Source organism: Toxorhynchites rutilus, chromosome 3, assembly GCF_029784135.1.
Source record: "Toxorhynchites rutilus septentrionalis strain SRP chromosome 3, ASM2978413v1, whole genome shotgun sequence".
Taxonomy (NCBI): Eukaryota; Metazoa; Arthropoda; class Insecta; order Diptera; family Culicidae; genus Toxorhynchites; species Toxorhynchites rutilus.
In genome coordinates, this window is record NC_073746.1 from 55870001 (window position 1) to 55886918 (window position 16918).

The window sequence follows — 16918 nt, forward strand, 5'->3', positions numbered from 1 at the left end:
TTATCATCGCCATGTTTCGAGCCCTGGAAATCAATCGTTTAGTTAACGTTTATCTGAACAAAAATAATACGTTAAAGTTTGTAATGGTTACATAGTGGAATGTCGACAGGCTCATAAAGGGTGTACCGTTTAAAATCCGCACACACAAAATTCAGTCTTAAAATTTGAGTTTTTATCCGGTTATCACCAAATTTCCAAGAAATAAAACGTTCTACGTTCTTCGCCACTTTAGGTCGTTTTAGAAGGTGACCCAGTATTTTACTATTGGGCGCAGTCGAGGAGTGTTTGGGGGGTTCAGATTTTTCGACACGAAATCGACATCATTCGCTCTATACCATTCTAGCACGTCCTTCGTGTAGTGGTATGATGCCAAATTCGGCCAGAAGATTGTCGGACCGTCGCGAGCCTTCAGGAGAGGGAGAATCCGCTTTTGGAGACACTCTTCAAAATTCACCTGTACATTCATGGTGCTCGCGGTAACGAAAGATGTACTCCGCTTTTCGCAAGTACAAATCGCTTGCCAAATTAAGAACTTTCTGGCGAACTTCGACATCATCTGTGTTCGTAGGTTCTCGGGAACATCCAACTTATACTTGGTAATCACACACAGGTTTCCTGGAATCAGTGTGATTTTGTTAACTTTTAGTCGTACAACTTCCGGGCACGGCGTTTCTCGTCGAGACTTCCGAACCTTAAATACACGTAGTTCAGCTCGAGTTTTGGTATTCTGCAGGAAAGTGTTGCTCATATGCAACTTTTTGGCCACATCCCGAACAGAGGCGTTCAGTTTTTGTTTAGAGAACCCAACCCCGCGTTTGTGATCGTTCTCATTGACTTGACGACTTTTTCTTCCTTCTTCGCTTCTGATCAACAATCAGACGTTCTTGGCACCGTTTTATGATACCAGACACTGTGGAATTCGCGATTGCCAAGTTTTTTTTCCGATGGCACGATGCGACAGATCCTTATTCTCGGAGTACTCGTGCAAAACTTTCTCGTGCACACAGTGTTCTTTCGTCGCCATTATGAAAACTTTTGCGCATCTGATGAAATAAACTCACATAGTGAAAACAATACACATCAAACTATGAGATTTCAATTAATTTAACCCAACGGGTCAAAAGTTAGAGCTATTTGAGCGTGTGTGGATTTTAGACTGTACACCCCTTACTCAACTAATATGTTTGGGTAGGCTAACCGAAAGTGACCATTTTGGATACCTCCTTTACATCCCAAAATGACCTTTGAGACCAATAATCGTCATCTGACGGTCCAGCCATTTGTAAAAATATTCATATTGTAGGGGTTATGGGTACATTCGTGTCATATCTTGGTTTTAATACTTCTCATATAACAAATCGCATAAATAAAACCGGGTATGAAAAATCCAGTGTATTCGTATATTAATGATCATCTCAAAAATGAATCAAGCCGAGGATTATAACTGTAGATTTCAAAAATAACGGTTGTATATTTTTTCGTCCAGGCTTATTTTGATTTATTTGATTTTTTGTCCATACAATTCAGGGAAAAGTCCTACTGTTTTGATACACCAAACACGAGTATCTCTATAAATCTGCGTCGGCGCGCTGCCGGAAAGCTCCAGTTTTTTTTTCTTTACGCACATCGTTATACCCACATATTTTTCCCTTCCGTTGGTGATATGCGTCTGGGCACCCCATGGCGAAGCAATGTCTGCCTGTCGAAAGCTTGACGTTCCTACATCTGAATAGTCGCTTTTCTGTCCCTCAGTGAGTTACAGCTAGCTCCACGGACGCGTGAAAGGTCAGTTTGAGCAATAAGTGAGTGGATTTTTTTTCCGTGTGATGGTTTCCTGCTTCTGTTGGCAGTTGTGCAATAACTATAATAACTGTACTAATTGGTGAATTCCAAGTTGTCTTTGCCATTCGAATTTTCGATTTACCTTGAGGTATGACTCCATGATATGGTGGAAACTCTAGTGGTCTCCGAAAATCAAACATCTCTGGTAGTTGTTTATAAAACTCTAACAATTCAATATGCTGACGAGAGAAAGAAATGTATTGAATGGTCATAGTACAAATTATTCAATACCCAGAATGTTTTGATAGAGGCCGTCTAATGATGCTGGAATTCTTGGCTCTACTGCTTACAGTGAAGAGAATATCCACGTCATCACATCTTGAACATTATTGATTCGCACTATTTACCCACTGCAAAAGGATGGCTCTCAGTGTGACGTTGTTTCCAACATCCGTCTCAGCAATGCGAACAGTCTTCCTAAAGTCCACAACAGGTGGCGAGACAGAAATGGATTCCATTTCTCGTTGCGGTCAATCTCGGAATTTGACTTTCGGCTTTTGCGCATGAGGTTCTTCCATTGACAACAAAAAGCTTCTCAGTTTTTGCCACTGCCACTGGACGAGCATTTCATTCACAAGGATCCAACACCGCTGAGAGGTGTAAACGTCATCAAAACGAGAGCGCAACGTGATGCTGAAAGATACCTGTTCCAGATGGTACATTATTTATTAGAGGATAGCGTGGTTGTGATGCTCCCCCCGAATGGATCTCAGGAGCGGTTGAACGTGAAGTGATTTTTTCTCATGGGGCCGATTTTGGTCACGCAATTTTGGCTGGTTATTACAGTTTTTTTGTGTTCCATATTGCTACGAGCACGTACCAGATGTTATATTGGATAATAAACTGAGCGATATTTTTACCGATACATATAGTAGTGAACGAAAATACAAGCTAATTATATTATTTCCTTCATTTTGTATCTTGTTTGCAGGACAAAGTCAGGTGCGTCCACGTGTGAGCACCTACAGATGTATCTATTTTTTGTCATGGCCTCGCTGATGGTTGCCAGCTCCCCGGTGCTGGCATACTTATCAGCGGGCTTGAAGGACCAACTTATGTCGGACGTGCTGTTGCGTGAAATAGTGGACCGCATGGGGAAAGACATAACCGAAGCAGCCGATTCGTACATTGATCCCATGGACGAATTCCCGGGACGACTGGCGATGATGGCACGGGCCACCAAGGATTTGGAATCAGAACAGCTCGATTACGACACGTTGCTCGACGGAAATCCAAATCCATCTCCCCGTGATCAGGAATATCTGCAACACAGCTCGCTCTGGGGTCATCAGTACGTGTCCGGTGGGGCAGGCGAGGGACCCCATCGACCGAAGCCACAGGTGAAATCCGATGCCAGCTTGCCGGCTTACTGCAATCCACCGAATCCTTGCCCAGTTGGGTACACCGAGGACCAGGGATGTACTTTGGATTTTGAGAACACAGCGGCGTTCAGTCGGGAGTATCAAGCGGCGCAGGAATGTATGTGCGATGGGGAACACATGTTTAACTGCCCTTCGCAGCAACAGAATGAAGCTAGCTCACAGATGGATTCAGACTTAGAAAGTTTTATCGCACGCCAGTTCCACACCCAAGAGCATAAGAGCTTGGTCGCAAAGAAGTTCCACGTAAAAAAGGTAAGAACACAATTGAATATTCATTTTCGCATTACCCTTGCCGTTGTTATTTGTACAAAATGATGTAATTGAACAATTAACGAACCAGGGCTCGGCGTAGTCATATTCAACTGAGGATAGTCAGGGGATTAAAAAGAAATTTGCCTTCACATTCAATTGGTAATAAGTTTTGGCTTCTTCCAGAATTTTTCCCATCAACATGACTCAACAGTCATACGGGCGTTACGTTGCTATCTCACTATTTAAATTACTAACAAAAATAAAAAAGCGTGCAGTGTTGTGTTCAGAAACACTGATAAATTTGTTGCTTTTGTTGATAAAAAACTCGTTTTTCTTTTTGTTTTCACAAAATTGAACTCGAAGATAAAGTGAACTAAAATTTTATTTAGAATCCCCTCAAACTGCACGCTATTTACTAATACTAACGCGAAGTCCTTCATAGCATACCTGGTAACTGTCTAAGCTCGTTGGTTTGAGTTCACGATGGATAAACAACGAAGCCGTTTAATGGTGTAACTACTTTTTTGCATCAGAAATCAAGTTTATGTTTCACTTTATATGGACGTTAAAATAAGATTGTGTACGCGGGTAACAAAATTCGTGTCAGAGGAAGTAGAAGTGTGGATTGAAGTCAGGTTGAATGAAGAGGCAGATTAGTATGCATCAATCACGTCAATTAGAATAACCAATTGCTAGAATAGTTAATCAGTCATCCTCGTTCACAACGCTCGTCAATTCAACTCATGTTGCCGGTGAATGCCGAAGTAGTCCTACTCGAAGCAAAGCTGCTGAGAGTAGAATCGATTTTCATTTTCCATCTTCGAAGATTTCGGGCCCTGTTACGAAGAGATAAAATTGTGCCGACTCGAATTGAATTTTTTTGATTTGATAAATTCAAAAGTCTAAAGTCAAAAGCAAATATGGTATTGCACGACGATTGAGTATATTGAAAAATTTGTTTGGGTCAATTGTATAATGACAGTTCACAAATCAGGCATGAAAAAGACAAACACTTCATAGTTCCACTTTTCATTTCGCAATTATGGATTGCTTGACGAACCATGCATGTTTTAGGGAACTTTAATCTCTTTTTCATTTTGCAGTTATTCACGGCATTCTGTCGATCGGGGCACTTCCTGTCCAGGAATATCTCCGAACACGGCTCCGTAGGACGTTACGTCCTGAAACTTTTCAAGATTCCTGTCATTTTCGCGGCATTACTCGACAGCTTTGAAGTAATTTCAGGAGCTTGGGCAGACTATTCAACAGTTCAGCCTACTGACGAGCGGATAATCCCGAATTGCCATTATGTGAATGATCGATTCGCGACGCGCTTGTGCTGGTGACACCTTGATGTAAACATCATTATTAACTTATTCTGACCTGAGATAAGATCAGACAACTGGCTTCTTACTCTTCTTGGTTGTCCAAAAACGAAGCCAAGACATGAAGATGCCAGAGTTGCCAAATATTATAAAATTTGGGTTTTTTTAAATTTCTGTTTTTATGAATCGTAACATTTGGTAGGTGCGAATTCAAATTAGCCAATCTCAAGAATATGAGATTGTCTGGAGAGTCTTTTCTCGTTGATTCGTGCAAAAGGAACAACTTGAAAATTGTGACTTTTTCGCAATACATGACCGTAGTACCGAATGCTTCGTATACAGCCGATACACAAGAACATCTTGTTGGATTGATGGACTTGCCATCGAAGCGGCGAGAAGAATGTTCAACCCAGAAATTGATGGACAGTGAAGCAGCATTGACATCATATCAAATTTCAGCTTCATCTAATTTTAATGATAATGTGGATGACATAAATATTGAATTCCACTATGAGTACACCGTCGATGAACCGAAAACATTCCTCGACAGAACAGAACAAAATTCGTTGTTCTATCTAGCTGATTACACCATCAAAATAACAACAAGAGATTGGTAGTCAGCAAAACACAACCTGGTTTGTATCAACCATCTCTTTTTTCATATTTACGAGCTAGAGCTATCAACTCTCCTATCTGCAAAGTGAATGATGAGACTTTCCATTTCTTCTTAACAATGGAAATTATATTCCGAAATATGGAATCGCATTAGGGACCTAACGAAGCTAAACTGACAAATGAGTGTTTTGCCGTTCACTTTATTCCATTGTGAAAAAACACATACATAAACTTGTATATAATTCCATCACAGTTCCTTCAACTAAATCTCGTAATAATCATTAAATTCACTTTTTCTAAGTTCAATACAAATCCAACGCTATTTATTTTTATTGGCAACACTGAAAAAATCGACTTTGTTTACAAAATTGATCGAAATCAGCCAATCAGCGACTGACAGAAATTTGGTCCGTAAAAAAACCCCTCTGCCGTAATCTCGCAAAGTGACGCAAGCGCCAGAGAAAAGAATTTCCAGTACGGGACTTTTCGTAAAATTGCATGTATAATCAGCATACGCGTACATTACGAAAATATGATCTGTACAGAATGTGTACACTTGATGGAAAAACATTGCCATCGAATTGATTTTTTAAGAATTGTAGTTTTATGTGAGCTATGCTACCAACGCCAGTTTGTTGGGGAAACACCAAATCAAAATCGCTGTTTCCACAACTGATTGGCGTCCATCCATAAAAGTATGTGAGAATCTGTTTCCAATTATTTTCTTCAAAATGCCGCTGTTAAAAGGAGCACGAGAAAGCATCAGGTAGAAGAGTTCTACACATTTTTTGACTTTGTAGCATGCGTCGAGCAGGCTAACGTAGTTTGAAACGAGCATAGTCGTTTCAAATAGAGTTTAAGTAGATTTGACGCCTAGTAGTAGACAACCTATTGGAATCAGACTTAAGTAATAAATCGATGTAGACTCCATATTCAAAAAATTATGCCGCGGGATTAAGTCACGAACACAACGCCAGCGAGATTCCCGAAAACTCACGTCGGTGAACGGAACGGTGTGCGAGCGCATCAGCAAACATCAGGCTGCTCCATCGTTCCATCACCGGTGCTGCAACGTTATCGTTCGATTCGTGAGTACCCTGAAACAAAAGTGTGCGCACACAAACCCCTCCCAAGTAGGGAAAACCATTATAGAGATAGGATATACACATAGAGTAGGGCTAAGAGTGACGTTATCATTAGGGGTTAGGGCTCGTTGCTGACGGTTCGTTTATCCAGTACCATTTTCACCGAGAATGTCGACATTCGTACGATATGCCCAGCCCAACACAACCCCCTATTTTTGATGTGCGGACGATGGATGATTCTCCCAACAGCTCAAAGATTCATTCATCTTCTACATGTCCTACCTTCCATTTGTACTCCACGCAACACCTTCCGCAAACACAAAAGGTGTTTTCATAACCATAAATCTGAACTCATGGTGGAAGGTCATGGTGGAAGGTGGAAGGCTCCTCTAGAACTTTTTCCTCCACATATAAATGCAAACTAAATCTCATCTTTCAACGATACTTGAACATCACACAACACTCGATCCATCGTCGTCCTGGGCAATCGCTTATATTTTTCCGGAATACCGTAGCCGTCAATCATGAGTAGTCATATAAAGGTATATAATGGATGCAGTTACGGAGAAGCTCGTTGATCACTAGTCGTCATCGGTGGGGGATGCTATCCGAGGTTGAAAAAGACAAGCAATTGTCCAAATAAAAACGGAGAGGGGTCGATTGCATGTTCTGGTAACAATCGACGTCAAGAACGCTTTCAACAGCGCCAAATGGGGGGGGGGCATCGAAAAGTCATTACATCCAATGAATGCTTCGAGTTACCTTTGTGAAATTTTAAGAAGTTTCTTCCAGAAACGATTTTTGTTCTACGAGACATTCTTGGGGAAGAGAACGATGAAGATCGCGACAGGAGTTCGTGTTGACAATAGTAGGCGAAACGCTCGAAGAATTGGAGATGTATTCAGACTTAGGGCCCTGTCCTGTCCAGAACTACAGATAGCCCATCACAAAACGGATGTGGTGAGTTGTGCAACAGGCAGGACAAGCACTTGCTGAAAAACTTGGACGTGAAAATTGACAACCGGCCTAACTTTAATAGCCACGTCGATTACGCATGCGAAAAGGCAGTGAAAGCCATCAATGCTTCTGTCAGAATAAAGCCGAATAACACTAGACCTAGCAGTGGTGTCTTCTGATCTGCTCAAATATACATGGTTGACGTAACCACCAACACTACTCAGTGACGGGAAACTTTTTAGCTGAATAATCATGACTGTGAACATTATATACAAAATAATGTGTGAATTTAATAAGTGTTAACGGTCGAAATCGGGTCGGATGGTTTGTGTGAGTTTTTATTATTTTAATTTAATTTAAAAAAAATATTACGTCAATTTATGTGAACGTTATGTGATAGGCGTTCTGTTCAACATTTATTCGCATGCATGACGTAAAACTTGGCTAATATGATCGTGGTCATACCTCACTCACCAGATAACGATCAAAACGGCAGATTTCATCCGACGGTGAACAGTTCCTGTGATTGCAAAGGAAACAAATTTGAAAGGATATTTCTATAATGTAAGCTGAATGAAAAGCGTAGCAAGAACAAGTCGGGGCTCAACGTGTTAATGAATCTCAATGAAAGGGTTAAATGAAGTAGAACAGTAAAATTACCTGCAGATCCTCTTTTTCACAAACTTGAATTATTCAACATTATAAATATACTGGTTACGTGTAGTTTATACTTTTGCGAAATTGCATACACTCAATTTCAAGCCTGCTATCAGAGTTTATCATTTTCCAAACTACGAAATGCAAATGATGTTTTTACTTGTTCTTTTCACTTCGAGCGAAGCACGAACACGAAGAAGAGGAAATATTTTCTTTATAGAGCCTGAAAAAAGAGCAACAATATATTTATCCAGCGTAAATAAGGTGCATCTCGAAATGCAGTATGCTCATTATTGAATGGCAATTTGCCAATGTGCATGTATGCGTGTGTATGGATTTAATTGCATTATTCCATTAAAAACGCTGAAAAGTTGTTGAAAACCCTTCCACAAAACAAAAACATTGTGCTACGTTTTTGCTTTGTATATAGTAGCAACAGAAAGGTAATGTGCACTTCTGATTCTTTAATCGTTCCATCGATTCATCGTTATAGAAAATATTTATGTTTAAAGGCAGCTAGAAAGGAATAACATTCAGAATGATTCAATTCTCTGTCGTGTTGGAGAATTCTTGCCGCATATAGAAATTAGCCACTTCGAATAATTAATAAGAATTATGCCAATACTACATGGCAATGTTGGTGATTGACGAGAGAATCGACGAAAGCATCCAACTTTTTTCAGCATGTGAAAACAACTTCTTCAATCAATGTGTTCGTCTCGCATCATACGATACCACTCAGTGAGTGAGCGAATCCAAACATGTGGTAGACAAGTTCATTCTGTCTCGTAAGTAGAAAGAACAGCAGCTCTGTCGACCAATGATTCACTCTCCGTCGATCGGATTTGTGTGCGGATGAGATAGAGAAGGATCGCCAAGCGATAATTTTCCCGTGATTGTACTCATTTGAACAATTATCATACCGACAGCAAGCGTTTTAAGGGCCAATGCAGCAAATGTCTGTATATTGTGATGCATACCGTACAAATATTTATAAGCAGGGCGGCGATTTTTATTCGATCAGTTGTTTTTGAATGTCCCCTACTTATTCTTTAAATTTATCAGGTGTAATACATATTTTAGATTAATGTGGGTTAATTGTATATGCGATAAAAGATGTTATGATTTGTAAATGCTTGTGGTGCAGTAGTTTGCTTCCGAAGAATAGCAGCATAAAGGACATTGGAAAACCGCCAGCAAGTAACTTTTAACGACCAAAATAAACAGGACCACCGGTAACGTAAAGAAGAAAACATCGAATAAAAAAGTCTGGTGCATGAGAATATACACACAGATATGATATGAAATTGATAGCAAGAATTTTTATGTTATCCGGATGGTCAATATTTACCAGTTTTCGCATGGAGTATAGCGTTTCACCAATCGATGGAAAATAAATACGATACAGTAATCTTCCGAATATACATATTTCAGTTTTTGCGGAATGTTTCTTCAGGAAAGAAATGATGTTCTAATGTAAATCCGAAAGAACTTTTCACACCATTTCACACCATAACGTTACGTTCCAGATTGTATCCATTACTTCTCCCAACAAAACGTGTTTAACCCTAATATACTCGCGCTAATGGTCTCCCAGACCGACAATCAATAATTTTGTTTTAAAGAGGATGAATTAAATCACTTTAAAAACTGAGTTAAGGCGAAGAACACATATTAATAGATTATCACGTATGCTGCAAGAAATATTGAACAGCTTTTCTTCTGTTAAGAACTTAATAACAGAAAAGGTTACAATTATGATTTTTTGGGGTTATATTGAAATAATTTTAATATAAGTTAAGAAAGAGTAAGTACAGGTCGGACTCTATACAACTAGTTTCGATTATCTGCAGTAAATTTATATACGTTGGCAATTCCAAATTTAAATGAATACATCGATTTAATATTTAAACATACCTAATATGATAATTTGATGAAATATGGATGTAGTTAGGATGAGCAATGTCTGTTTAGTATGTTTTAATTCGGTTATCAACAGTGCATCATATGATCTTTCGAATAATCATGGATGTAGTAAGGAAAAGGAAAAGTTGGGGTAGGAGTGTTGAGATTGTTGCAAAGAATACAAAATAAGTGATTAATCTTTGAATCCGCTTGGATAGTTCTTTGATTTATTGGATTCTCAAAAGATGTCTATTTCGCATCTTCATATGTTACGATATTATCGCAGAATAGATTTAATTTAATTTAATTTTTTTCTCGCAAAATTATTATTTATTTTGGTTTAAAAATAAATTCACGAGTAACGATGTGCATTAGAGTGCCAATGAGAAAGGTCATCTCAAATTTACGAATGGGACTTCCTGAAAAAAAAGATTACCTCGAAAAAATACACTATACAATATTTTAGCTCGTTCAGACTTTACTTACTGTTGTCGTAAAGACGCCAAAGTTTGAGTCATCCGAAAACCACAGAATCAACGTTCATGCGTTCATGCGTTCTTTTACAGCCAACAACGGGATCAATGGAATCATTCGGTACCTCGTCCCAAGCCTCGGCCACCCAAAACATAGCATCCCTAATGTTGATTCGCTTAACCATCTCATCGAACTCTCCTTGGCTCCTGGATGCCAAGCTTTTGCTTGTATTTGGACTTGATCATTTGAATAATATTTTGGTTCATGAGCTGTAACAAGGCAATGTTTTTTTTCGAATTTCAAAACATTATTCCTCCCCCATGGGGCGCTAGTCAATTTGTGGCTAAGATACTGCATTGTACAAATAAGTCAGTGCAAATCATAGTTATTTTACGTTTACCGAGAGATTTCCGTTTAATTTTCTTATGATTCGATTATCCGGGAAATTCGATCATCCGGAGTGAAAATAAAATCAACATTCCGTTTCATCTCTAGTCGAGAGTGAGCAGTCTGAGAAACTGATCATCCATTGCAGAGCATTGGACAAAACGAATTCTTCAAAGATTTGGTGTTTTTGCGAAAGCCATCAAAGTCCAGCGCGGATACAACCAGGTTACAAAACTAGAGGGACGTGTTCTAGCTTCATGAGGATGCATCGTATGCCTTTTCGAAATTTACAACAAATCAGTCTAGCCAGCAAGTAATCAACTACCATCCCCTCTTGGATGATGCCTACACACGCTATTAATGATTTTTTCACACGCTACCAATGATAAATCATTGATTTTTGATACAAGTTATCTCAAAAGCTTATTTCAATAAGTGCGATCTTTTGCCCCATAGGCTGCGAACTTGTGCCTCCACTATTGGACAAAAATCCGCTTTTGACAATTTATATTATAATAAATATTGGACAAGCAAAACACGAAGCATTTATAGATTGCGTTTCGAAGGTTATATATAGTTACTATTTAGTAAGCAAACTGAACCCTATTGGCTTTCCTTTTAAAAGTTATTAGACCACAACTGTTAGGTGCGCACCTGCGAGCATTAGCACATCGAAAAGTTATATTTTCATCGCATCGCATTTTTGCGATTCAATTCTTTTCTGAGAGCGACACCACTCTATCACAAAGCGATTCGATCCAAAGCTCCGAGGCTAAGCACCCAATCGGATCAGGAAACGAAAGTAAAGCGACGGCAGAACATAACGAACGAATCATAAAATGATACAAGCAAGCATCGATGAACACGCGCACAAATACCAAACGATGACTCTCACGCTGTGTTTATTCAGTGTTTTCGTTGACGCGTCAGTTTTCTGTTTCATGAGTGATTTAAAACATATTATTGTGTGCGTTGAATGAATCAAATAAGAGAATTGAACGAGCGCTCGTTGATACGATTGGAACCATCCTTGCTACATGGGCTGGAAAGTCCTGGGATTTTTAATGAAAACAATCGTTTTTTGGACAAAGCTGTATTTATCCCTCAACATAGTTTCCTTCGAGGGCAATACACTTGGTATAGCGAGTTTCCAACGTTTCGATTCCCTTTCTGTAGTACGAAACGTCTAAGTCTTCGAAATACGCCTCAGTGCCACTCTGAAGACTGCCTATTGGACTCAGGAGTGTGGTAATGGATCCACGTTTCATCGATTGTCACAAAACGTCGAAAGTAGTCCACTCGATTACGCTTCAACAACGCCAAGCCGGCTGTTGAATCATCAATGCGTCGCTGTTTTTGGTCGACGGTCAGCAAACGCGGCACCCATCGCGCGGCTAGTTTTTTCGTGTCCAAAATGTCGTGCAAAATGTATCCCACGCATTCTTTTGAAATGCCTACGGCCTCAACTAACTTGCGTAACTTCACTTTACGATCGTTCAAAACGAGTCAATGCACTTATTTTACGATTTATGGATTCGTAGCATCTTTTGGCCTTCCAGAGCGAGGTGTATCTGCTTTGCTTGTACGGCCCATTTCAAATTCACTAAACCGCCAAAAAACGTTTGTTTTCGATGGAGCAGAAGTGGAATAACATTTCGTCAACCACTGCATTGATTGTTCAGGAGTTTTTCCCATAAAAAATACAATATTTGATCAAAATACGATATTCCTCTTTTTCCATTTTCTAAACAAATGCTCAGATGAACCTTTCGAAGTGAATCTTGTTCATTTTTAGTGGTGCCATCAGTTGGAAAATCATGGGACTTTTCGGCCCATGTGGTGTTTGAAATAGTACTACATTACATCACAATTTCCTAATCCCTAAATGGTTTAAATTATTGAAATCTGGAAACATTTCCATTTTCCCATATATTTGTCGGCCGATTTGTATGCTTACCTTCCGATACCGTCAAAAGCTCGTTTTCAACTAATTTATTATTAATAAGCCAATTATTAATTATAAATTAATAATTTATAATTAATAAGCCAATTAATAAGCAGTACATTTTCGTTCACATTCACTACACACCATCGAAGAAGAGGAAGTCCTTTGTATCAAAGTGTGCTACGATAAAGAAGGTGCCAGCAGCATACGGGACAAAGATATTTTCTATAATATGCAATATCCTGCATTCAACTGTTTTTGTATTATTTTTAGCGTGATTGATACCAATAATTTTTTGTAACATCAGCATAAAAATGTTTCCACCATCTGGTGAACACATTAAAATGACCAATCAGTTTCACAACTAAAGCTTGCTTATTCATTTTCTAGAGCTCCAATCCATTCCTGGAAGGCGAGAAGCTCCCGATCGCAGCCAAGAAGGGCTTCAACGTCCAATTCTAGGGCGTTTCGCTGCTTCATGCACCAGTAGCGGACCGACAACCCAAAGCAGTGCTCCAGAAGGATTAATGACAAAATTCAGGCACATTCTGACACGGACTACGGCACAACACAATACGAAACTATCTAGGTATTTAAACGCATATAGCTGTACATTTTCTCTATAGCTGCTCTAGAAAGCAACAGGAATAATCATCATTGACAGCAGCAACAATATAAACAAAAGTTACAATGAGCGTAACCTCTACTCAAACAGGTTCCCACACAAACAAAGTAAATTTCGAACTTTTCCAATCGATTGAAGATTTTTTTTCGACTAATATACTTTCCAAACTAGTGTGACAAGCTCCTCATGCTTAGTATAGAAGCACTAAGTCTCTGATGTACGTTTTCTGCAATTGGAGAAAATATTACTTCATGTGTTCGTTAACATTTAGCGAATAGGAGAATGGAAAATAATGTATGTGTGATTATAATATTTTTTATCTCATTTTCACGTAAATAACTAATAAATTGTGGACGTTACAATGAAAAATTTTGAAAGATATCATAGGACAGATCCTTTTGTTGAGGAAGAATCATATTTTAGAATGCCCCAAATTCCACGATTCTTTGAAGATAATAATAATAGGAAGATTGAGGCTCCTATGGTCAGCAGCTACAAACAATAAGATGGACAAAAATGAAGTGTTTATCTAAAAACGTGAATTAGGATTTGAAACCGAATACGCGAGCGCTTTTTCTTGGTAGGTGCATAGGGGCTGCAAGTTAGATTTGAATCGATAGCTGCGAAAGCTTTTTGCTGAAGTACGACTGAAGCTTTCTTACTGATGTATGCTTTCGGCGGCGTACATATCATGAGAAGTCGAACATAACGAAATCGATGAAAGACGAAAGTCGACTTCCTCTCTTGGGATGGCTAGGCTTTTGAGCTGCTGATGTTTTTAGGATGCTGCCGAAGGGCCAGTGCATTTTGGGAAAGTTTTCAGTGTATCTTTCTCGGTGAATGTATCATATGAATTCCTTAGAGCATGATAACTAATGAAAAACAGAGAATAATCCCAGAAAATCGGGAAGCTGTAAAAAGCTTTAGTGTAAAGTTTTCCTATAAAAACTAGAAAATAAATATACGAATGAGGCATTTATTTTAACAAGATACTTGAACTACATGTAATGTGTGTGAAACACAATTTAATTATTTTGAACATTATCGCGATGAAGTGAACAACAACACTTCATTCGGACACAGAGAAATAAGAGAACAAACCATATGGTAAGCGAAATATTAAACATCTTGTTCGAAACCAACAGAGAATCACGACCACAACCAAAACAACCGAAACAGACTAGAAATTTGACTATAACTTCTTCGCGCGAGTGTGTATGTTTGGAGCATTCTGGCCTCTGGTTCGCGCTCATCGAGCATAAATATAATCATCGCTAGGATCACTCAACTCGTAGAACTACTGGCGCGAACCAAGGGCTAGTCGAAAACGTACGAATCATAACAGTGAGAGGTGAATAAAATATTAACTTTAGGCAATAAGGAATGGCTTTGTCGAGTGAAGCACTTTGCCAGGAAAAGTGTTTTTAACAACTTGTGGCAAACACTTAGACAACTAATACCGATACGGAATCATTCTACTTAATAAAGAGACAATATAGAGGCAGCCAAAAATGTATGATGTTCATCAGAAAGTGTATTACTATTTAGACAAATTATCAACCAACATCTGTGCTGTAAAAGGCGTAATAAATGAAGCTGCAAGCAAAACTGAATAACCGATTTAATCAACCAATCAAATGACGTGACAAAACTGTGCATCGTAAACATCTGGCAAGATCAACTGCAAAAGATGTTAAGCTTATTAAAGTGGACAGCAACTACTTGGGTGTAATAAAACAAAATACATACAAACACACACTTTAAAATATTATCAAAGTATTTCGAAACAAACCTTACGAGACGATTACATTATTTCAGACAATCTTTCCATCAGTGAATATTGTTTAGCAACTTGTTTGGTTCCTTAAAAACACAAAAATCAATTCACGCGTGTAATCGTTGAGCATAACCAAAATACAACAATCCCACAATTAATACCATATGCTAGAAATATACACACATACGTATAATATATTTACTGAAACTCTCGTCAAAACACACAAAATTTTGTCAATAGAAATATATATTATATTCCAAAATCTATCAGAACATATGAATAAAAATGAGTGTAGTATTTCTGCAGGCGAAGCTTTTTATTTTGTATTATTTATTCATCCAAAAGTATTCTTGCATCTCCTATAGCCGAATGGTTAGCGTGGTATTTGGCCTCGAAATCTCCACCATGTATCGTGCTGAATCATATTTCGGACACATTGTTCTAATATCTTGAAATGCTTAATGCACTGATGATATAACTATCAAATTAATATCACAATTGCTTCCTTAGAGTAATCCCTTGGTTTCACTATCATTTCACATGAGAACTACATTTAAATTATAACATAATCGGCAGAGATCTTTCAACACTACTCATTATCGTTTGTGTTTGACGTATCCTTAGCGTGAGCACGTAGAATTTACCCGTTCATCAATATTTAAATTTCTCCCGTGTTTCATCAGTTACAACATTGTTAACAGTTTACTGTGATTGCTTGGTAAGTGTTTCGCAGCTGACTATAAAATATAATCAAGTGTAATGTAATTTTCGTCCAAAAAATTACAAAATAAAGTGTCCGAAATTTGAATTCAATCTTTCCGAAATTTGATATAGTGTCCGAAGTTTGATTCTTATTCGCTTCATTTGAAAAGCATTTTATACGATGATTTTTTTATGTTTTCAATCAAATAGGTACCAAAGTAGAAAGCTTAAAAGCATATTGTACTAATTTATTCAAACTATCAACCAAATAATACCTGTGCATAAAGTTTAGATCTGTTTTCTGCATCATATGCCTTAAGCGTCCGAAATATGATTCAGAACGGTATTATGACGCAAGTAAACCGAACACAAAAAAAAGAGCACCAAAAAATACTGACATTTGTCTATTTTATGAGTGAGTTTTTAAAATTGAAAATTTCGCAAATATAATTCAGAACTATGCACTATCCTATCCACGCTAGATGATGTCCTGAAACGAGTTTCAGAATGTCTCACCATCGATTGAAATTGCGGAAGCGACAGAAAAGCGAAAGGCAGCTGGTACCTGTTCTTATATTCGGGCTTTGAACCATGAACTAATGACTCGGACCTATTTATTGTAACCCTTCTGTTCATATTGGCGACGAATTGGTATCAACATAGCTGTATTCGACTGATTACACATACCGACAATTGTCATCGCCACCACCTGAAATTTACAGAATTTCTCTCTGTCTTAAAAAAAACTCAGTTCATTATGTACAATGATATGTCAATGTGTTTTTTTCTTCGAATATCCGAAATAAAATACCGTTTTCAGTGTTCGGGTATGGTAACGGGCATCTTTGTGATATGTCGGCCGATTATTCTATTTGTGGTGTGAAGTTTGATGACACAGATGTGTATGTGTTTTACTGGCTGAACTCCAATGATCAGTGGCGTAGACTGAGGATGCGAACCGCCCTCGGGTAAACTATTTTAAAGGTAC

General features: G+C 38.4%; 1 protein-coding gene across 6 annotated transcripts in view; it reads left to right on the top strand.

Moving 5' to 3' along the window:
• Positions 1 to 15539, top strand: part of LOC129777299 (neuroendocrine protein 7B2) — a 37449-nt gene extending 21910 nt beyond the window's left edge. For 2 of the 6 annotated variants that reach the window (XM_055783516.1, XM_055783512.1), the window contains exons 2-3: positions 2774 to 3476; positions 13217 to 15539. In XM_055783516.1, coding sequence (XP_055639491.1) covers positions 2811 to 3476; positions 13217 to 13288 — 738 coding nt within the window. In that variant the 5' untranslated portion in view covers positions 2774 to 2810 and the 3' untranslated portion in view covers positions 13289 to 15539. Of the gene's footprint in view, positions 1 to 1641; positions 1931 to 2457; positions 2499 to 2773; positions 3477 to 13216 lie in introns of those variants that run through there. The other 4 variants (XM_055783514.1, XM_055783515.1, XM_055783517.1 and 1 more) reach the window with 4 other exon arrangements.
• The last annotated feature ends 1379 nt before the right edge of the window (positions 15540 to 16918 follow it).